Below are 25306 nucleotides of genomic sequence, written 5' to 3'. Positions count from 1 at the left end.
GATGGCCACTGCAATGACAGTTAAGCTTCCGTAATCCAGCAGCTGAACTGAAACGGTACTCAGTAGATCTTCTAACCAAGCCTGTCTTTGTGCTTTCACACGTTTAACCGTAACGCAGGGTTCTAAGGTGAGCTTAGGGAGGACAGAAACCTCTCATGGAGCAGAAGGGTGAGAAGATGATTATGTGGGAGGTAGAGAACAGAACCCATCTAAAGCTCAACTATCACGAGTGTCTGTGAAGGAGAATGTAAGCAACTATTAATCTTGCAACAAGGGATTGTCCTCCAGAATGGACTTCCTTGCCCTCACAGAAAGAGGGTAAGTGAAACCCATTTTAGTAAGAAGATTATAAATAATAATACTTAAAGTAATATAAAATGGTACTGTCTACACACAGCAGAAGCAGACATTTTGTGGTCTGGACCAATAGTTATGGCTCCCGGCAAACTCATTGGCAACATTCTCATGACCATTGGCGCACAAGATGGCTTCCTCTACTGTGTCTCTCCGTGATGTCACTACATTCTAGTGAATTGATTTGCTGAACTGATATTGGTTCAGCCCACAAAACGGAGACAGTGATATGACGGTCTCTTGTTAATATACTTGTTGGCTTCCGTTGTGCGTAGGCAACGGATGACCCTTTAAGAGTCATAATAATACAGAGCGGGCGCCACGTAATGTTTTAGTAGATTTTGTACACTTGGCTTTAGCGTTATTTACAGGTTAAATGGTCTGGTGTTTCTTTACGGTCTTCAGGTTGCCAAGAAGTTGACTCTGAAGCTGAACGAGATCGACTACTACGAACCCTTCCATGATAAGCCTGTCACCATTCCCAACAAGCCCAACAGCGAAAAGGAGATTGTAGAATTCCTCCATGAGCACAAGAGGTAGGTCAACTTGTCAACTGTCCCATCACCCTGGTGGGTGAGTCTACCAGTACCTGTTCTATTCCCAAATTCTTGCACTTTCTGTTATCTGATAACTGAAAGTGGACATGAGTTCCATTTGGCTCGGCAGAAGTTCAGAATGGAGATACTCTTGAGTAAACCTGGCCAAACAACACGATAGTAGAATGGAAGAACATTATTCGAGCTAAACAGCTACAAAAGTGCTTCTTGCACACACATTATAAACAGACCTTTATGTTTCATGTACAAAACAAAGTTACTAACGACCTGTTTTAAGAATTATATTATTTAGAGCTTAGAAAATGTAATAGTTGAAGCATAATTCTTAGAGCAGCCTGTGTCCTGGATAATTAGCAATGTGCGATTTTTTTTACAGTATTATCTGTCAGTCTTCAACGAGGGTCGAGAGGCAGTTGTGTTCACCGGTGAAGTTGCCATGGCATCTGGCAAAACAGTTTTGCTGCCATAGAAACATTTGAAATAACCCGGCCAATATAATGTTCCTCTACTGTGCATGGAGGTTGATTTACCTCCTCTGCTATATAGGTGACCACGAAAAGGGTGGATGAGATCGGAAATTTGCATTTATCGAACAGCAAATAGCATAACTCCAGGGAATGTTGATCTCATCGAGTTGAATGTTGATTTCATCGTTCTGACTCCAAAACAGAACTCTGTAATCTATCCCACTTGAAAAAAAATCACTCTAATCTTAACAATGCATTCTTCTTTATTATTGTTATAAATGTACCCCCTCTACTGGATGTGTACTACCTTAAATCAACCCATAGTCCTCTTTGCGTACAGCAAAACTGAGTAATTTAGCACCCTCTAAAAGCTCTGCACAGTTAACTCTGGTGATATGAACAGGAAGCCAGGTCATCTAATGATTGGGTAAATAAATAAGGACACGTTATATATTTGTAGTCTCTTGTCTTTCTCCTCTCCAGCACAAATCACTTAGTTGCGGTAAATTAGTTTGCAGTTAAATTCACTTATCTCAATGCCTGTTGTTGTCTCCTCATAACACAGGGTAGTATGAATCACATTTATCATCTCACAGGCTGTAGTACATCACTTGACTAAAGAGCTGACAGTCTCTCGTGAGGTTATCAGGGGCTCATTAAGGGTTCAATCCGCCCTAGACTAATACGCTTGCAGCACCCCCTCTCGTTCCATGACAGGTTGGATGCGTCCTTAATATTAAATCCGGCTTCGTTCACCTATTCCGCTCCAGTGTTTATGTTGACGCTTTTTCGACCTCCACTTGGCTTTTTAAAAAGGGTCACAGCAATCATTACCACTAATTTAATTTTTATACAAATCAGGACTGTATAGGAGGCATGAACGATTGTTAGATTCGCTACTGAGGGTGAAGGGGGCTGTCACTCACACGCCTGCTGCCATCCCTGTCTCTCCTACTCGCTTATCCTCAAGCGCCCAACCGGAGGATGACTCAACGCCTTCAGCCTTTACCATGGGAATACGTCAAGATTAAAACCTTACTACACTTTTCCTTTTACTTTGGAGAACAACTATTCTAGTATATATTATAAAATGAATTTCAGTTCATGCCTCTCCTTGTCACAACTACCAAAAATTTTGAGTCCCCCAAAAGCCTTGCACCCTAAGCTGCAGCCTACTGGATAATCAGGCTCATTCAGCTGCAGAATCAGTAACCTTAAAATCCTTTCACTGCACTTCTATATACCAGGATATTCTTTGGCTTACATGCTGTCATTAGTGCACAGTTTGTTGTTTTTAGGATTAGTATTGTGTCCTTATTTGCTGGTGTCGTTAACCCATTACTAGCATTGGTAAAAGCTTTTCTCGTGCAAGCATTTGATATGAATGGTTAAGACAAACGGGAATGCTTATGATATAGGAGAATAAGGTAGAACACTTAACTATCGTGTGATATCAAGTGTAAACTTATTTTGAACTGTTATATATATAACGCCAACATATTCTGTACTCTTATAATAAACTAAATAGCAAAAAAATTTAATTAAAGTTATATTTATTTTTAACAAAACAGATCAAATATTGTGAAAGATTGGTCAATCTCCTTGTCTTTCTTCATAGGCCGCATTTTAGAGTGTTAGCTGTTTGTGCAAATTTCTACAGCACTCCCGGCTTCCCACTCGCTGGCCCACATGTACAATACTAATCTTAATGACTCATCTGCCTTTTGATCTACCTTAGTCCCTCGATGAGTTCTTAAACTATGCAATGTCTGGGGGAGGGGCGGGAGGAGGGGCACGGAGGTAAACTGAGGGGGCACCAAGATGTGGTACTGGGGCCAACGTGGTGGAGATTACGCCACATATTATGATCAAAGACCAAGAAGTCAGGGATATTTTACAATAATCAGAGGGGGGTTATAAGTCCATGTCTTAAAAAAAAAAATGAAAAAAGATTGGACTCCTTGAGGAGCGATCTATCAGAAGTATCTCTCTCATCTCGTCACAATTTCTCTCTCGAGGGTTAAAAGCAGATAAGAGACCTCTCTAAGCATCCTATTTTTGAGTACGGGCGATGAAAGCGCAGCTTGGCAGACACGCTTTAAATATTGGCAGTTCAGAGACCACCGTTGCCATGGTAGCGGGGCCTTTACACTGCGCGTAGAGCAAATACGTTATTATTGTTTTTTTTACACACACATTTTATATATATATATATATATATATATATATATATAAATTGATTTCTTTCCATATCACATTATTTTACCTCAGTGTGGTGCACGGGTTTGCAGCGCAGCGGGAAAGATTAATTCTGTGACATTGCCAAGAAACTATTTCAATGACGAAACCTAAAATGGCCGCCCCCAGAGACCTCTGACCTGTGCCACGACGCCGTCCATTTTTTTTTTCTTCCTGAGAACTTCTTATTTTACAGTTATTTCTATTTCAAAGCAGTAGCACATGCTAACTTACCTCACAACGTTTCAAAATATGTTCGCGGGCATGGGCATAGGTACTGAATTAATACAGCTAGGCCTGGCAGAGGAGACCTTGCGCTAGGCCACTGACACAACATGGCCGGGTCATCTGAGCGATACTTGGCAAAGGACGACTTTGCTTGGCCATAGAACAGGTCCCGCTGGCAATACTTTGCCGCTTTGCGCCCACGCTGGTTTAGCTTGCAGGCAGCTCTCCTTTAATATCTTAATTAATTACTAAATATCCACATAAGCTACTGATGTAGGAAAAATTGAGTTGATACATTAAATTGGGAGACGCTAAACTTTCCAAACGTAATCCAAAAGGCGTCCTCTACATTTCCCATCATGGTTCTCAAAGATACATAAAAAGCCCTTGCAACGTGTCCCCTAATCCACGTTTTTCTCTCTTCCAGACCCACACTCAGGAAACTTCAGCCAGACAGCATGTACGAGACCTGGGTAAGTCCCACATACTTGGGAGTCAACAGATGATCTTAAAGTAACAATTTATTCGCTATCCAGTAAATCATTTATTCTGCATACTATGGGCTAGATTTACTAAGCTGCGGGTTTGAAAAAGTGGGGATGTTGCCTATAGCAACCAATCAGATTCTGGCTTTCATTTATTTAGTACCTTCTACAAAATGACAGCTAGAATCTGATTGGTTGCTATAGGCAACATCCCCACTTTTCCAAACCCGCAGCTTAGTAAATCTAGCCCTAGATGTGATGTTTATTTTCTAAAATAATTTTGATGTGTGATTTATTCACCAGGGTCCCCAATTAATTAGCTGAGTAATAATGAAATAAAAGAAATGTGATTCACAAACCTCCCACACCTCACACCCTCGGTAAAGTCGATTACTAATTAGGATGAACATTCCATGTAGTAATATAACGATCACAGGCTGCTGTGATTCACTGACGCAGTCCAAAAGGTGTCTGTTACGTGTAATTACAATGATTAATCCAGGTGACACGAAACAAAACTAATGATGAAAAGTAAAAGTGAAATATAATGTTTTCTCAACCACGAAGAGAGGTGGGATATAGAGAGAACAAAATCTGGACAGAGATCTCACAAACTCCTTATTAAATCCCGTTGCTTACAAACGGAACCTTAAATACAAAATCTATACCGCCCCCAGTTTCCTCTCTTGCAGATTCCATCATTTCCAGGCTCATCCCGTATAGATTATTCGAACACCAGAATTAATTTATTTTTTTCCCCCTTAAACCGTAACAATGGTTTCCGAAGCTTTGCCGTGCTTCCGAATCGGTTCTAGTTTTTAAATGAAAGCATTTGCTTTACAAACTTTTTACAATGCATTCTCACTCGTTTTTCATCATCATTTACTTATATAGCGCCACTGATTCTGCAGCGCTGTACAGAGAACTCATTCAATCAGTTCCTGCCCCATTGGAGCTTACAGTCTAAATTCCCTAACACACACACACACACACACAGACTAGGGTCATTTTGATAGCAGCCAATTAACCTACCAGTATGTTTTTGGAGTGTGGGAGGAACCGGAGCACCCGGAGGAAACCCACGCAAACACGGGGAGAAGATACAAACTACACACAGATAAGGCCATGGTCGGGAATTGAACTCATGAACCCAGTGCTGTAAGGCAGAAGTGCTAACCACTAGGCCACCGTGCTGCCCAGTTTTTCTGATTTACGACATTAGAGGGGGGATACAATTCGGCGCCAAGGGTCTCCGGAATGCACACTGCACCGATGATATGTCAGGACTCTCTGCTCATTTTTTGCTGGCATCTCGTAGAGGAGTGCAGTAGAATTGAGCGGTTATTCCCTACCGTAATGGCTGGCGATGTGTCGCTCGGAAATCACTGCAAAGTCTGGCTACACACATAGCCAGCAATTGAATCTCACCCTTAATCTGCACATTTGTTCCTCAGCAGTCCACTAGGAAGACAAATAAAAAAGATTTTTGCTGTGTTTATAAGCCTAATGTTAGCTATCTGGAATATCGGGATAATGTATCTTACTTAAGGATGCACGGAACCAGTATTTTAATGTCCAGTCGTATACCAAATCCTGTTACAAAGGGTTTTGGTATCAGGAACCCAATTGATAAAATGGTATCTTTACATTTAGTCATGGTAATTGGCTAAGTTGTCCCACCTAAATCTTGCCTAAAAAAAACCTTTAGGACTCATCGGAATCTTGAACCGAATCCAAGAGTTACCAATCATTGCGTCAAGACGCAATCCTGTTTTGTCTGACCTTGAAAATGAGGATACTAGACTGACGTACAAATTGTTTTTACCTCTTTAATTACAGGAAGATGATTTGGATGGCATCCACATTGTTGCTTTTGCAGAAGAGGATGACCCAGGTAATGTTTCAGATTTTAAGCTGTTTTTCCAAAACACAAAAAGTAGCTGTAAACTATAATCCATGATTACTCATAACGTAAGTAGAATCTTCATAAATGAACGGAAGCTTTTAAATTAGCATTAGAAATTAAATATGTGAACTCCTGATTTAAGTTCCTCACACACTGCGAACCAATAGTTTTGTACAACCATGTAAAACAAAGAAATATATAGACAAATAAAGGAACCAAAACTGTAGACACATCTCGGAATTTACTAGACATGGTTTTGACTGTGAGGAAATGAAAGTACTGTTTCTGTCGAAAGGTCTTGTTTACTGATCAACCGCTCTTTTTGAAACAGATGGTTATGAGTTCCTGCAGATCATCAAAGAGGTTGCAGAAGACAATACCGATAACCCAGACCTTAGCATTATTTGGATCGACCCAGAGGACTTCCCATTGGTGAGAAAACGAAACATCTCAAAGTAGAACATGACCACTGGTTTCATAGTCAAAGCTGTGTTACGTACTAGTGATCTTCTCTGGTACCTTCTGCTGTTCAATGAGGTTCTACCGTGATAGGATGTTAAGATCATGTAAGGGTTGACACAAAGATACAGTAGAGCTGAAAATAGATCGTATAAATCCATTAATTGCTGTGAGCTGTCTTAAAACTGAAGTTTCGGATGGAGTTCACTAACTTATGATAATCCAGACTCCTACTTCTTGGACTCTGTCCTAAACCCATCTTGGAGACTCTACTGGTAGGCTTCAATGGTCCACAGTTGAGCATTAGAAGCAGACGCACCTTACCAGCAGAAAGGACCTCTATTTTTTGGAATACTACCACACCCTATTTTATCATAACTTGGTGTACACCACCCAAAACTAGCCGTTTTCTTTCTTCTATAATTCCTTCATCTCACCCATAATGCAATGATATGAAAAAAAATGTAGAACGTTAGGCGATCAAATCGATATTTAGAAACTGTAGAAAACCTGGACCTCAGTTCTTTGCATTGTTTGTTCACCACATCTCTTTATATTTATGTGTTGTATTATGTTCAAGCCAAATATATTTGATACTTGTTAGGACCACGGCTATTTAATGAGCTTCCAGAACTGGACTAGTAGAGTTCTTCACCTTTAGCAGCCACCTTTTCCCGTAGAACTAGAAATGTTCGGAGGTACTCTGATGCCACCAGGACTTAACTCTATGGTAGTAGAAGCTCTTCAGTATAACCGCGGTGCATGGTGGAGAAACCGGAATACTGGAGGCAGGAACCGGGGACAGGCCTAGGTCGTGGGTCAGTAGCAAGCAGGAAAGTTGAGGTACAGGCCAAAGGTCAGGGCAGGTTGCAGACACAGAATTTCCAGAAAATAGGCAGAGGTCAAAGGGCCAGGGGAATACAAGAGTCCAAAAACAAGCCAAGGTCACAACATGAAAATCAGGTCACAGATAGCCAAGTATCCATAGATACAGGGAAGCTGGTGAGCAATTTGTGTAATACACTGAACACAATAACCGTCAGGGAGGCTAAGCCACATATACTAACATGCACTAATCAGGTCGCAGTCGTGAGTGCAGAGCATCCTGGCCGCTGTCATGGTGATGGCCGGGATGAGAAAACTGGAAGTGATGTCCCGACTGTTGCTATGACAGCCGAAACGCGAGGAGTAGCGAGCCGCGGACCGCTGCGGCTCGTAACAATATGAATATAACAGTAGACTCCTAGGAATTGCATAGACCTCAGTGTCCAAATTAGCCATTAACAAATGATTTCACCAATCAGGATTTAAATTAAGCTGCCCAGGAAGCACTTTTTTCCCCCCAGAAAAACAGGTTAAATTTGTCCTTAATGGTTACTAATTCCTTAAATGATCTCAAAATTAGGACGACTGCACTGGAGAACTGTAGATGCTGGGACCGTTAAAATGGTTGTCGAAGGTAACCTGGGTTGTATGTCCTACACAATTGGGTGACCACAGGGCCGGATTAAGGGAATGGAGGCCCCTGGGCTAAGGGGCCCTCCATTCCCCGCGAGGCCCCCAATGTGAGCCGTCCGCCGCCCCCCACCCCCCGCGAGGACCCCCCCAAGCACTTACCTGTCAGTGCAGTCCTCCGTCCCGGCGCGCTGTAACCTCCTTACTGAGGAGATCTCGCGAGAGTTCATGAACTCTCGCGAGATATCCTCAGTAAGCAGACTACAGCGCGCCGGGACGGAGGACTGCACTGACAGTACTCAGCAGCATCAATCGGGCCGGGGGCGCCCCCGCCCCCGACCGATCAATAATGCTGCTGAGGAGTTTGAAGGGCCCCCTGGATGCCCGAGGCCCCTGGGCTATAGCCCAGTTAGACCTCGGGTTAATCCGGCCCTGGGTGACCAATGCACCGGTCACATCAGGTATTGCCTTCATTACACAACTCTATTTTAATGATTTCCAGCATTTCTAAACCCTTCAAGACTCAAAAACTGCAGAGGCACCAGTGGTGATAATGTGACTCGGGTGGGGGCCTACGGGGAATGGCTTCCTCTGCGACTGCTACTCAACGAGGATTCCTTATGGAGGAGAAAGTATCTACAGTGCCGTTCTGTTTTTAAAAGCTCTGGGCAGAGCTCAGTGTTTAGCAGGTGCAAAGGAAGCTGCAGCCAGATATAGAATTTCAAATATTTTAATGTTAACTAAAAATCTGCATTTATTTCAGAAAGCATAGTTGCATACAGGGGTATTGCATTGGTACTTACCAATAAACTAAATCATGCTGAATAATTAAGTGGCTTTCTCTAATGCCATTTTACTTGTGTCAACAGAATTCATTATAATATCACTTTACGCTTGAGTCCATGGCGTTATAAATTCATATAATTAGCACTGTGAGAATGACCGAATTGTATCCTTTACAGGCAAGCTGTAATCTCATTCCCTTGCTCACAAGGACTGAGAGTTGCAAGGATAACAAAGACTGCATTCTAGTTAAATAGTATACAGGACAACAAAACCTTGGTTGCACACTCAGAATAGCTGAGCGACGTGTCCTTCACGATCTTGGCACGCTCTGCTTGTTTTTCAGAGTGTGGGAACACTGTGAACGGGCAATGGAATGGTAAAGAGTGAAGCATTGAAAAAGACATGTGCGAAATTGTTCCTGAGTGAACCATTTACTAAACCCCCTTCCCCCGTTTCTTTGCTCTCCCCTCTTTTAGCTTATTCCCTACTGGGAGGAGAAGTTTGGCATTGACTTGTCTCGACCTCATATCGGCGTGGTGAATGTGACAGACGTAAGTAGAACCAAGAGATCGGTCATCAACTACTAGAGTTCTAATGGCTAATCCAACTGTTAAAGGGTAACTCCACTCTAAAATGTTGCTGCTGAATTAAAATGATTATTCTGGATGCCACAATTTATTGGAACACTACTGATACTTGAAACAGAACTTCTGCCTTAAATAACCTATCGAAGACTCTAAGAGACACTCTTGCTCCCACACACAGTTTTTTTCTCCTCCTTTTATAAGTGTTGCTAAGTCAATCAGTTTTCTCAAATTATCTTGAAGCCCAAAAGGAGAATATATTTCTCGGCAGGGATGTAACTAGCTACCACTGGGCTCCTTTATAAATTTGAATTTTTGTCCATTAAACTCAGTGGCCGGCACTAACCGTGGAGACACAGATTCACCTAGTCACAGCACCGATTCCGTCCTAGACTATAGCTTGTAATCAAGCCCCCCCCCCTTCCAAAACAGTCCTAATTTTCATGATAGAGCTAGTTCCAGTTTTCTGCTTCAACAAAAATTGGAGATCTAATAAAGATCTGTCTCCCCGTGATTTATACATAATTATTAGTATTACATTTTATTTATAAAATAAATAACATATTATGTAGCGCTATACATTGAGGGATCATGATACAAACAACATACAATGACATGAAACACAAGGTAAAGATGGCCTTGCCCAAATGAGCCTGTAATCTAGAAGGTGTGAAGAGCAATTGATACATAAGGTAGCGGAATAACAATTGTAAATTTGGCGATACGTTTCATGGATACAGGCCCTGTGCTAGTTCCTGGCTCTGGGCAGTTGGTGATCACAGACCATGTGCTAGTTCCTGGCTCTGGGCAGTTGGTGGATACAGGCCCTGTGCTAGTTCCTGGCTCTGGGCAGTTGGTGGATACAGGCCCTGTGCTAGTTCCTGGCTCTGGGCAGTTGGTGGATACAGGCCCTGTGCTAGTTCCTGGCTCTGGGCAGTTGGTGATCACAGACCATGTGCTAGTTCCTGGCTCTGGGCAGTTGGTGGATACAGGCCCTGTGCTAGTTCCTGGCTCTGGGCAGTTGGTGGATACAGGCCCTGTGCTAGTTCCTGGCTCTGGGCATTTGGTGGATACAGGCCCTGTGCTAGTTCCTGGCTCTGGGCAGTTGGTGGATACAGGCCCTGTGCTAGTTCCTGGCTCTGGGCAGTTGGGGATGACAGGCCATGTGCTAGTTCCTGGCTCTGGGCAGTTGGGGATGACAGGCCATGTGCTAGTTCCTGGCTCTGGGCAGTTGGTGATCACAGACCATGTGCTAGTTGCTGGCTCTGGGCAGTTGGTGGATACAGGCCCTGTGCTAGTTCCTGGCTCTGGGCAGTTGGTAGATACAGACCCTGTGCTAGTTCCTGGCTCTGGGCAGTTGGTAGATACAGACCCTGTGCTAGTTCCTGCCTCTGGGCAGTTGGTGGATACAGACACTGTGCTAGTTCCTGGCTCTGGGCAGTTGGTGATCACAGACCCTGTGCTAGTTCCTGGCTCTGGGGAGTTGGTGATCACAGACCCTGTGCTAGTTCCTGGCTCTGGGGAGTTGGTGATCACAGACCCTGTGCTAGTTCTTGGCTCTACGCAGTCGATATGTCAAAAGTTAATATAAAACCGGTCCTGGAAGACCAGAAGAATCCCCTAGTTAATAAAACAAATATACATAAACTTTACAACATCCATCCAATGAGTACAACCTTTTCTTATTTAATACAACCCCTGAAAAACTCACTTGAAGAAGATGTCCGCTTTTCCAGAGATCGCACATCTTCTCCCAAAACTATTTGAGATCATTTCAAGTGGATGTCCATATGTCAACCCATTCTCGTAGACGTCTAACACAACAGGTCACCATGACCATTGTTCAATCCATCAGACTAATAACAGCCCTCGGCTTCCCACTCAGAGAGGTCTACTTGTTACAGCTACAATCACGGTTCGCAATGTTCACGGATGTCGTCTAGTGAGGCAAAATGTACTTGCATGTCACTCTTACTGCTGTCTTTGAATGAGTTGACCATCTGGTTAAAGACGATCACATGCAATGAGACCTGTACTATGTCATACTTCAGTACAGACATCTAATGAACTAGCTTAATGATGGGGAACTTGATTCACTTGGGGGGCTGCGTGGTGATACCCAGAAACCTTCAAAAGGGCCGCACATTCCCCTTAATCTCAGTAATACGTTAAAAACAAAGAATATAATAAAAGAAAGAGACACCCATCTGTAATAACATATTAGTGTTACGTGACATAACAAACACTTCAGCAGGAAGGAGCTAGTAGCCGCAGGTGAAGGCATTTGCACCTAGTTCCTCCTGTTGTCCATCACTGAAGTAGCTGGTCCATTTTTGACCAATGCAGATATGCTTATGCACGTGTCCTAATTCAGCAGCCGCTCCAACACCCCAAGTACCGTCTTTTCTTTTAAGCCTACCATCAGTAACGTTGTTGCTTCTTTCATTTTAATTCCCATTTACTCAGCAAGGTTTTAAATTTGATGTATCTCGGGCTTTGTGCAGATAAAAGCATCCTCACTTTCCTTTTTGTTCCCTCTGCCTTCATCATTTCCATTTCAGCGGCCCTTTCATCCCAATGGAAACACTGCGCCCTTTCTTCGCAATATAATTGCTGCTCTCTCCTGCTGCCTCTTGTCCCTCAGTAATGCTGTGTGACAACGCCGAGCGCTCGTAATCTGAAGACCAAACAGCTCTGCCGTGTAACAATAAAACTGCAGCCGTACAGTTACCTCTTCAAGTCGATTCTTTGATTTGAGAAAGGAAATGTTTAAAATGAAGACACGTATGTGGTTGTAGCGTTGATGCACAAAATCGTACTTGACTCAAGGTCATGACCATCGCCTCTCCTCCACGCTCATTATTCGTTGCCAATCCCGATTACTAAACTTTACTTGGGCTGCACCCACTCCCTCGTAGGACAAGATTTTACCCCAACCTCCAAGCTCAACTCTTTAGGCAAGGTTACCAAATTCCAAACCACCTTCTTAACCTCCATAGCCTAGTCTACACACTCACCATCCCTCTACACAGTTCACTCAGACTTACATTTATCCTCCTTCTGTACTCAAACAATCAGCGGACCCCCTGACCAAGATTGCTGTGTGACTGCATCATAAACCCCCGCCTAGTACTTTCTCCCATTGCAATCTAGCTGGACCAATATGTCCTATATTGCACTTGCTCATATAACAAACATCTAGGGGTAAATGTATCATACTTCGATTTGTACAAGTCACCGGAAATCTGCGAGTTGAAGCTTCCCTTTACAAGGCAGCGCCGCTTTAAATTTTAGCTGTCAACTCGCAATTTCCGGCGACTTGTACAAATCGGAGTATGATACATTTACCCCCTAATTTCCTATAGATTGTAAGCTTGCAAGCATTACACTCTTATGTTTTTGTCTGTTAATATCCAGTCTTATTTTATTACTGTCCCAACTGAAGAACACTGCAGAAAATGCTGGAAATATATAAATTATAACAATAATAATAATAATTATTATTCACTTACAAAGACTGAGTACTGACTTCTACACTCAGCAGTACAAGCTACCCTCTACTCCACAAAAATAAGAACCAATGCTTCAATTCTTTCTCTTTCGGACCTTCATAATTACCTACCAGTAATCTATGCCTGGAATCGCCAATTCAGAGGCACCAAGAATGCATTTACGAGCTTAAACCCATTACCTAACAAAATGTCTTCCTTTCTCAATTTAAAATTTCGGCTGTCACACAGGGGTTGGTATTTGAGTCAGACACACCATTACCCGCCATGAATCTTTGTTATTATTAATGACGTACGGTTGACAATGTGGCTTATTTGTGAAATTCCCTAAACAGATGGAAAAAGAAGTGTGTCGAGGGTCAACATGGTTTTAAAGCAGTTCCTCGGACAGATTGATCTATATTTTCATAAAGCACACAATAAAATCTTGAAATCTATAAAACGAGAGGCTTACAGTGTCATAAGGGTCTGAAAATTGGTCTAAAATTGGGCAGTATATTCAATAGGGATCTTCAGAGCCACGTTGTTTTTGAGAATCCAGTGGAGGTCATGTGGATTAAGAGCTCCATAAACAGAATAGGACTTCAGCATAATTATCATGCAGTATAATGCCTCAAAGTTGATAGTTAAGTTTAATTTCCACATTTTTGGAAAAACGACAAAATCTCATATTTCTCCCCACAGGCTGATAGTGTCTGGATGGATATGGATGATGAAGAGGACTTGCCTTCAGTGGATGAATTGGAAGATTGGATTGAAGATGTTTTGGACGGAGATATCAACACCGAAGATGACGATGATGACGACGATGATGATGACGATGATGACGACGATGACGATGATGATGACGATGATGATGACGATGACGATGATGATGATGATGATGACGACGACGATGACGACGACGATGACGATGACGACGATGACTAAACAGTCATTGATTAAGTCGTTAGCATCTAACTAGATTATATATACGTTATTCACACGTCAAAAATCTGACTTTAGTAACTACATATTTTTATATGAATTCTTGAAAGCTAATTTCTCTTTAAAACAGATCCCAATAGATTAACCCCTGCTTCCAATCTTGAAAACCTTAAAACGCAAAAAACATGGTTGATCCAGAGCACTGGACAAACAAAGAGCATCTAAAACAGGATGGGTTCTGTAAAATATAAGAGTCACCCCTTGACGCCCATCTAGCCTCCCGAAATCCATGTTCATTGCCTATTTCGATAATCTGACTTACTTACATATACAAAAACATTTAATTCAAGACAATTTACAGAAAACTGCCGAAGTAAATTTGCAAAAATTGGTTTTCAAGACTAAACATTTTTGGTTATTTATTGAGTAAGTCTAGTATTTAATTAAGTACTTTCCTACTATAATGAATAACCATGTTAGATTCATAATTGCATAGATAATGGAAGCCATCTAAACAACCTCTGATCCCATGTCCTACAAACCCAATGAGCACAGGCTGACAAGTACGTACGTTGACTTCTATCCAACCATTTTTTACTGCTACAAAAATGCACAGGAAAACAGAACATTGAAAGCCCATCTTATTTTGATCCCAGCTTTTGGCTGGCCATATTGTTTGCATATAATATGCGGGTAATTTAACACTTCACAGTGGTATGTTAATCCTTCTCGATCGAGGCCATACGAGAACAGCTATTAATACGTTATATCCCATGTAAAATCCTTTACCTCCAATGTAGATACAAATTTGGACATTTGACTTTTGCACAAAATATTATTTTTGGACATTTGCACAAAATTTTATTTCTGATAAACCAAAAAATGTTAAGTTTCATGAGAATCCAGTATATAAATTCATGTATCACTGTCAAGGTCTTAAAAACAGTTCTCTACTGTGACTTTTGTGGGGGGAGAAAAAAAAAACACATGCGTAAAAAGTCCCACAATGTTGAATGGTAAAGAAAGAAAATTCGGTAACACCCAAACTTTGTACGCGTGTTTCTTGTGTATGTGGTATTGTTTGCTCAACTCATTTTGGCTTCAGATACCAGGATGTATATTTGACAACTGTACCTGGCGGGGTGGGGGGGGGGGGGGGGGGGGGGTGGCATTCGGGGAAGTCGTCCCACCTAGCAGAACATTACATATGTCTATTATTCCCTGCCTGTTTCTCAGCCACCAGGACCAATCAAAGTGAAGGAGGAGGCGGGCCAACCAATCAGAATTAGATATAAAATTATCGGGCAATCGTCCCATCTAGCAGCACGTTACATATGTCTATTATCCCCTGCCTGTTTCTCAGCCACCAGGACCAATCAAAGTGAAGGAGGAGGCAGGCCAACCAATCAGAACTAGATATAAAAGTATCACAGTGCGAAATTAATCTGCCTACCGCTCAGTTACTGCTTTTAAGCGAAATACAAACCAATCAGATGGGTTGACTTCACAAACGTATAAAGAATAAGAGCAGGAAAGAAAGAAACAGCAGTAAATCGGATATCTGAGAGGTCTAAGTGAAAATGGATGAAATATCACACAGAGATCAAAAGCAATGGCCAGGAAGCCTGGTACTGAGATTGCAAAAACAGACTAGAATTATGTAGGGGAAATACAGGATTGAAATACACAAACACAGGGAACGGTCAATAGTGGCAAATAGAATGGATTGAAAACACCACGTACATGGGGGGCAGGACAGATCTGGATTGTGGAAAAGACGTCAAAACTTAAAATCAGGACATTTAAAATCGGGACTGACTCTACAAATTATTATCTCCTTTTCAAAAGCTCTCTGGAGGGCAGACATAAATGGCTGCCAGATACAGACACAGGCTCTCAGCATGTCATGTGATGCCAGAGGGGGGAGAAGGAGGATGTCACAGTGCAGACGGAGCTCAGAGGGGCATTCCAAAGCCTCTCTGCTCACTATATGATGTGCCATGTGACTGTGGTTGCCATGGTAGTACAGAAAAAAATCATTAATAGTTGCCTGAAGACAAAAGAAGAAAAAAAAGGAAAATTTAAAAAAAATAAAATAAAAAGCACCTGATTTTCTTTCATGGGATTGCTGTAACACTGTTTTATAGTTCTCCATAACAAGATACTACTGCTAACACTCAATAGCCTGCTGGACAGGAAACAGTGTTGTGCACTCTCCTCCCACCGCAGTCTATACACCTGTTTTTTTTTAGGAGACAATGGCTTAAGACAGAGCCCAACAGTTTGCAATAAACTACGTATTAGCCTATTACAGCAAAGTATAAAAAAAACCCTGAACAAAACAACAGAATAAAACGTAACACCAACGTTAGTTGTGGCAGAACTACAAGTCCTAGCATGCCCTGCACAGCCGAAGCTGAACAGGTCCTGGGTTACGCTAAGTTTCAGATCAACCTGTAGGTTCTAAACCATCATTAGTTCCCCACAATGCACTGCTCAGGTAGGGGTTAACCCAGACTGCCGTCTATCTGTAAACAACACAGGGAATAATTATACATAATATATACTTCTGAGTCTTATGCCATAATTATATATCTTCCCTTGGCTTCAGCAGTTATCCGCACAGCTATTACTCATGCTATCATGTGGTAAAAGAAACCAAAATACTACCCACATGACTGACAGGTGCTGTCTGTCGGGTCACCGGGGAATATTACTAAAGTTACACATCTTCCTGGGACAAGGATTAAAAAACGGGGTATTGTTAAACAGGGATATTTAAAAACACAAACACAACAGTGTGGTAACCTCTAGCAACCAATTATACCCTTGACTTACAAAAAGGTGTGTCAGAGTGACGGGCAACCTGACACCCTTCAAGGGCCGCGTGGTGGGGCCCTCTCACCTTCAAAAGGGCCACACGTTACCTTTAACCTCAGTAATAAGTTAAAGCAATATGTTTAATCAGCAGGAGGCTGGGAGGGCCACTTTCAGACCTAGAGCCGCCCCCATCACTGAGTAAGACAATGAAAGAAGACGTGTGATTGGCTGGTTGTACTTTGTTAGTAATTAACTCTCGCTGAGACATATAATGTGCAGTTAAAAAGGAAGCATCAGACATACCTCCCAACTGTCTCCATTTTTTACGCCGATTCATAGGCCACAACTGGGGCGGGGCTTGACAGAAAAGTGGGCATGGTATCCCCACAAATGTGTCAATCTGGGGGTGGAGTTTGGGCGAAACCTGGGTGTGGCTTACAGGAAATTAGTGCGTGCCCCAGAACTGAAGTGTGCCAGGGGAGGGTCCATGGCTAGCGTGTTGGGGTAAGTTGATGTGGAAAAAATGGAGACGGGTGCTGGAATAATGTAGGGACACTGATATAATGTAGGGACACTGGTATAATGTAGGGACACTGGTATAATACAGGGACACTGATATAATGTAAGGACACTGGTATAATACAGGGGCACTGATATAATGTAAGGGCACTGGTATAATACAGGGACACTGGTATAATACAGGGACACTGATATAATGTAAGGGCACTGGTATAATACAGGGACACTGATATAATGTAAGGGCACTGGTATAATACAGGGACACTGGTATAATACAGGGACACTGATATAATGTAAGGACACTGGTATAATACAGGGGCACTGGTATAATACAGGGACACTGGTATAATACAGGGACACTGATATAATGTAAGGACACTGGTATAATACAGGGACACTGGTATAATACAGGGACACTGGTATAATACAGGGACACTGGTATAATGTAAGGGCACTGGTATAATACAGGGACACTGGTATAATACAGGGACACTGGTATAATACAGGGACACTGATATAATGTAAGGGCACTGGTATAATACAGGGACACTGGTATAATGTAAGGGCACTGGTATAATACAGGGACACTGATATAATGTAAGGACACTGGTATAATACAGGGACACTGGTATAATACAGGGACACTGATATAATGTAAGGACACTGGTATAATACAGGGGCACTGATATAATGTAAGGGCACTGGTATAATACAGGGACACTGGTATAATACAGGGACACTGGTATAATGTAAGGACACTGGTATAATACAGGGGCACTGATATAATGTAAGGGCACTGGTATAATACAGGGACACTGATATAATGTAAGGGCACTGGTATAATACAGGGACACTGGTATAATGTAAGGGCACTGGTATAATACAGGGACACTGATATAATGTAAGGGCACTGGTATAATACAGGGACACTGATATAATGTAAGGACACTGGTATAATACAGGGACACTGGTATAATACAGGGGCACTGGTATAATACAGGGACACTGGTATAATACAGGGACACTGATATAATGTAAGGACACTGGTATAATACAGGGACACTGGTATAATGTAAGGGCACTGGTATAATACAGGGACACTGGTATAATACAGGGACACTGATATAATGTAAGGACACTGGTATAATACAGGGACACTGGTATAATGTAAGGGCACTGGTATAATACAGGGACACTGGTATAATACAGGGACACTGGTATAATACAGGGACACTGATATAATGTAAGGACACTGGTATAATACAGGGACACTGATATAATGTAAGGACACTGGTATAATACAGGGGCACTGGTATAATGTAAGGGCACTGGTATAATACAGGGACACTGGTATAATACAGGGACACTGATATAATGTAAGGACACTGGTATAATACAGGGACACTGGTATAATGTAAGGGCACTGGTATAATACAGGGACACTGGTATAATACAGGGACACTGATATAATGTAGGGACACTGGTATAATACAGGGACACTGGTATAATGTAAGGACACTGGTATAATACAGGGACACTGGTATAATACAGGGACACTGATATAATGTAAGGGCACTGGTATAATACAGGGGCACTGATATAATGTAAGGACACTGATATAATGTAAGGACACTGGTATAATGTAAGGACACTGGTATAATACAGGGACACTGGTATAATGTAAGGACACTGGTATAATACAGGGACACTGATATAATGTAAGGACACTGGTATAATACAGGGACACTGGTATAATGTAAGGACACTGGTATAATACAGGGACACTGATATAATGTAAGGGCACTGGTATAATACAGGGACACTGGTATAATACAGGGACACTGATATAATGTAAGGGCACTGGTATAATACAGGGACACTGGTATAATACAGGGACACTGATATAATGTAAGGGCACTGGTATAATACAGGGACACTGGTATAATGTAAGGGCACTGGTATAATACAGGGACACTGATATAATGTAAGGGCACTGGTATAATACAGGGACACTGATATAATGTAAGGGCACTGGTATAATACAGGGACACTGGTATAATACAGGGACACTGATATAATGTAAGGACACTGGTATAATACAGGGACACTGGTATAATGTAAGGGCACTGGTATAATACAGGGACACTGGTATAATACAGGGACACTGATATAATGTAAGGGCACTGGTATAATACAGGGGCACTGATATAATGTAAGGGCACTGGTATAATACAGGGACACTGGTATAATACAGGGACACTGGTATAATACAGGGACACTGATATAATGTAAGGACACTGGTATAATACAGGGACACTGATATAATGTAAGGACACTGGTATAATACAGGGACACTGGTATAATGTAAGGGCACTGGTATAATACAGGGACACTGATATAATGTAAGGACACTGGTATAATACAGGGACACTGGTATAATGTAAGGACACTGGTATAATACAGGGACACTGGTATAATACAGGGACACTGATATAATGTAAGGGCACTGGTATAATACAGGGGCACTGATATAATGTAAGGGCACTGATATAATGTAAGGACACTGATATAATGTAAGGACACTGGTATAATGTAAGGACACTGGTATAATACAGGGACACTGGTATAATGTAAGGACACTGGTATAATACAGGGACACTGATATAATGTAAGGACACTGGTATAATACAGGGACACTGGTATAATGTAAGGACACTGGTATAATACAGGGACACTGATATAATGTAAGGGCACTGGTATAATACAGGGACACTGGTATAATACAGGGACACTGATATAATGTAAGGGCACTGGTATAATACAGGGACACTGGTATAATACAGGGACACTGATATAATGTAAGGGCACTGGTATAATACAGGGACACTGGTATAATGTAAGGGCACTGGTATAATACAGGGACACTGATATAATGTAAGGGCACTGGTATAATACAGGGACACTGATATAATGTAAGGGCACTGGTATAATACAGGGACACTGGTATAATACAGGGACACTGGTATAATGTAAGGGCACTGGTATAATACAGGGACACTGGTATAATACAGGGACACTGATATAATGTAAGGGCACTGGTATAATACAGGGGCACTGATATAATGTAAGGGCACTGGTATAATACAGGGACACTGGTATAATACAGGGACACTGATATAATGTAAGGACACTGGTATAATACAGGGACACTGGTATAATGTAAGGACACTGGTATAATACAGGGACACTGGTATAATACAGGGACACTGATATAATGTAAGGGCACTGGTATAATACAGGGGCACTGATATAATGTAAGGGCACTGATATAATGTAAGGACACTGATATAATGTAAGGACACTGGTATAATGTAAGGACACTGGTATAATACAGGGACACTGGTATAATGTAAGGACACTGGTATAATACAGGGACACTGATATAATGTAAGGACACTGGTATAATACAGGGACACTGGTATAATGTAAGGACACTGGTATAATACAGGGACACTGATATAATGTAAGGGCACTGGTATAATACAGGGACACTGGTATAATACAGGGACACTGATATAATGTAAGGGCACTGGTATAATACAGGGACACTGGTATAATACAGGGACACTGATATAATGTAAGGGCACTGGTATAATACAGGGACACTGGTATAATGTAAGGGCACTGGTATAATACAGGGACACTGATATAATGTAAGGGCACTGGTATAATACAGGGACACTGATATAATGTAAGGGCACTGGTATAATACAGGGACACTGGTATAATACAGGGACACTGGTATAATGTAAGGGCACTGGTATAATACAGGGACACTGATATAATGTAAGGGCACTGGTATAATACAGGGGCACTGATATAATGTAAGGGCACTGGTATAATACAGGGACACTGGTATAATACAGGGACACTGATATAATGTAAGGACACTGGTATAATACAGGGACACTGGTATAATGTAAGGACACTGGTATAATACAGGGACACTGGTATAATACAGGGACACTGATATAATGTAAGGGCACTGGTATAATACAGGGGCACTGATATAATGTAAGGGCACTGATATAATGTAAGGACACTGATATAATGTAAGGACACTGGTATAATACAGGGACACTGGTATAATGTAAGGACACTGGTATAATACAGGGACACTGATATAATGTAAGGACACTGGTATAATACAGGGACACTGGTATAATGTAAGGACACTGGTATAATACAGGGACACCGATATAATGTAAGGGCACTGGTATAATACAGGGACACTGGTATAATACAGGGACACTGATATAATGTAAGGGCACTGGTATAATACAGGGGCACTGATATAATGTAAGGACACTGGTATAATACAGGGACACTGGTATAATGTAAGGACACTGGTATAATACAGGGACACTGGTATAATGTAAGGACACTGGTATAATACAGGGACACTGATATAATGTAAGGGCACTGGTATAATACAGGGACACTGGTATAATACAGGGACACTGATATAATGTAAGGGCACTGGTATAATACAGGGGCACTGATATAATGTAAGGACACTGGTATAATACAGGGACACTGGTATAATGTAAGGACACTGGTATAATACAGGGGCACTGATATAATGTAAGGACACTGGTATAATACAGGGACACTGGTATAATGTAAGGACACTGGTATAATACAGGGACACTGATATAATGTAAGGACACTGGTATAATACAGGGACACTGATATAATGTAAGGACACTGGTATAATACAGGGACACTGGTATAATGTAAGGGCACTGGTATAATACAGGGGCACTGATATAATGTAAGGGCACTGGTATAATACAGGGACACTGGTATAATACAGGGACACTGATATAATGTAAGGGCACTGGTATAATACAGGGACACTGGTATAATGTAAGGACACTGGTATAATACAGGGACACTGATATAATGTAAGGGCACTGGTATAATACAGGGGCACTGATATAATGTAAGGGCACTGGTATAATACAGGGACACTGGTATAATACAGGGACACTGGTATAATACAGGGACACTGATATAATGTAAGGGCACTGGTATAATACAGGGACACTGGTATAATGTAAGGGCACTGGTATAATACAGGGACACTGGTATAATACAGGGACACTGATATAATGTAAGGGCACTGGTATAATACAGGGACACTGGTATAATACAGGGGCACTGATATAATGTAAGGGCACTGGTATAATACAGGGACACTGGTATAATACAGGGACACTGATATAATGTAAGGACACTGGTATAATACAGGGACACTGATATAATGTAAGGGCACTGGTATAATACAGGGGCACTGATATAATGTAAGGACACTGGTATAATACAGGGACACTGGTATAATGTAAGGACACTGGTATAGTACAGGGACACTGGTATAATGTAAGGACACTGGTATAATGTAAGGAAACTGGTATAGTACAGGGACACTGGTATAATACAGGGACACTGGTATAATGTAAGGACACTGGTATAATACAGGGGCACTGATATAATGTAAGGACACTGGTATAATACAGGGACACTGGTATAATGTAAGGACACTGGTATAATGTAAGGAAACTGGTATAGTACAGGGACACTGGTATAATACAGGGACACTGGTATAATGTAAGGACACTGGTATAATACAGGGGCACTGATATAATGTAAGGGCACTGGTATAATACAGGGGCACTGATATAATGTAAGGACACTGGTATAATACAGGGACACTGATATAATGTAAGGACACTGGTATAATACAGGGGCACTGATATAATGTAAGGACACTGGTATAATACAGGGACACTGATATAATGTAGGGACACTGGTATAATACAGGGGCACTGATATAATGTAAGGACACTGGTATAATACAGGGACACTGGTATAATGTAAGGACACTGGTATAATACAGGGACACTGATATAATGTAAGGGCACTGGTATAATACAGGGACACTGGTATAATACAGGGACACTGATATAATGTAAGGGCACTGGTATAATACAGGGGCACTGATATAATGTAAGGACACTGGTATAATACAGGGACACTGGTATAATGTAAGGACACTGGTATAATACAGGGACACTGGTATAATGTAAGGACACTGGTATAATACAGGGACACTGATATAATGTAAGGGCACTGGTATAATACAGGGACACTGGTATAATACAGGGACACTGATATAATGTAAGGGCACTGGTATAATACAGGGGCACTGATATAATGTAAGGACACTGGTATAATACAGGGACACTGGTATAATGTAAGGACACTGGTATAATACAGGGGCACTGATATAATGTAAGGACACTGGTATAATACAGGGACACTGGTATAATGTAAGGACACTGGTATAATACAGGGACACTGATATAATGTAAGGACACTGGTATAATACAGGGACACTGATATAATGTAAGGACACTGGTATAATACAGGGACACTGGTATAATGTAAGGGCACTGGTATAATACAGGGGCACTGATATAATGTAAGGGCACTGGTATAATACAGGGACACTGGTATAATACAGGGACACTGATATAATGTAAGGGCACTGGTATAATACAGGGACACTGGTATAATGTAAGGACACTGGTATAATACAGGGACACTGATATAATGTAAGGGCACTGGTATAATACAGGGGCACTGATATAATGTAAGGGCACTGGTATAATACAGGGACACTGGTATAATACAGGGACACTGGTATAATACAGGGACACTGATATAATGTAAGGGCACTGGTATAATACAGGGACACTGGTATAATGTAAGGGCACTGGTATAATACAGGGACACTGGTATAATACAGGGACACTGATATAATGTAAGGGCACTGGTATAATACAGGGACACTGGTATAATACAGGGGCACTGATATAATGTAAGGGCACTGGTATAATACAGGGACACTGGTATAATACAGGGACACTGATATAATGTAAGGACACTGGTATAATACAGGGACACTGATATAATGTAAGGGCACTGGTATAATACAGGGGCACTGATATAATGTAAGGACACTGGTATAATACAGGGACACTGGTATAATGTAAGGACACTGGTATAGTACAGGGACACTGGTATAATGTAAGGACACTGGTATAATGTAAGGAAACTGGTATAGTACAGGGACACTGGTATAATACAGGGACACTGGTATAATGTAAGGACACTGGTATAATACAGGGGCACTGATATAATGTAAGGACACTGGTATAATACAGGGACACTGATATAATGTAAGGACACTGGTATAATACAGGGGCACTGATATAATGTAAGGACACTGGTATAATACAGGGACACTGATATAATGTAGGGACACTGGTATAATACAGGGGCACTGATATAATGTAAGGACACTGGTATAATACAGGGACACTGGTATAATGTAAGGACACTGGTATAGTACAGGGACACTGGTATAATACAGGGGCACTGATATAATGTAAGGACACTGGTATAATACAGGGACACTGGTATAATGTAAGGACACTGGTATAATACAGGGACACTGGTATAATACAGGGACACTGATATAATGTAAGGACACTGGTATAATACAGGGACACTGATATAATGTAAGGACACTGGTATAATGTAAGGGCACTGGTATAATACAGGGGCACTGATATAATGTAAGGACACTGGTATAATACAGGGACACTGGTATAATGTAAGGACACTGGTATAGTACAGGGACACTGGTATAATACAGGGGCACTGATATAATGTAAGGACACTGGTATAATACAGGGACACTGGTATAATGTAAGGACACTGGTATAATACAGGGACACTGGTATAATACAGGGACACTGATATAATGTAAGGACACTGGTATAATACAGGGACACTGATATAATGTAAGGACACTGGTATAATGTAAGGACACTGGTATAATGTAAGGAAACTGGTATAGTACAGGGACACTGGTATAATACAGG

At 41.5% G+C, this 25306-nt stretch overlaps 1 protein-coding gene across 1 annotated transcript in view; it reads left to right on the top strand.

The window, feature by feature from the left end:
- CASQ1 (calsequestrin 1) overlaps positions 1-15001 on the top strand; it is a 57766-nt gene extending 42765 nt beyond the window's left edge. Inside the window, exons 6-11 of the mRNA XM_075192551.1 lie at positions 760-890; positions 4272-4317; positions 6169-6223; positions 6567-6667; positions 9412-9486; positions 13713-15001. Coding sequence (XP_075048652.1) covers positions 760-890; positions 4272-4317; positions 6169-6223; positions 6567-6667; positions 9412-9486; positions 13713-13958 — 654 coding nt within the window. The 3' untranslated portion in view covers positions 13959-15001. The remainder of the gene's footprint in view (positions 1-759; positions 891-4271; positions 4318-6168; positions 6224-6566; positions 6668-9411; positions 9487-13712) is intronic.
- Positions 15002-25306: the final 10305 nt, after the last annotated feature.

Source organism: Mixophyes fleayi, chromosome 12 (assembly GCF_038048845.1).
Source record: "Mixophyes fleayi isolate aMixFle1 chromosome 12, aMixFle1.hap1, whole genome shotgun sequence".
In the NCBI taxonomy this organism is placed as follows: Eukaryota; Metazoa; Chordata; class Amphibia; order Anura; family Limnodynastidae; genus Mixophyes; species Mixophyes fleayi.
The sequence above is the reverse complement of the archived record's forward strand: the minus strand, read 5'-3'. Positions and strand labels throughout refer to the sequence as shown.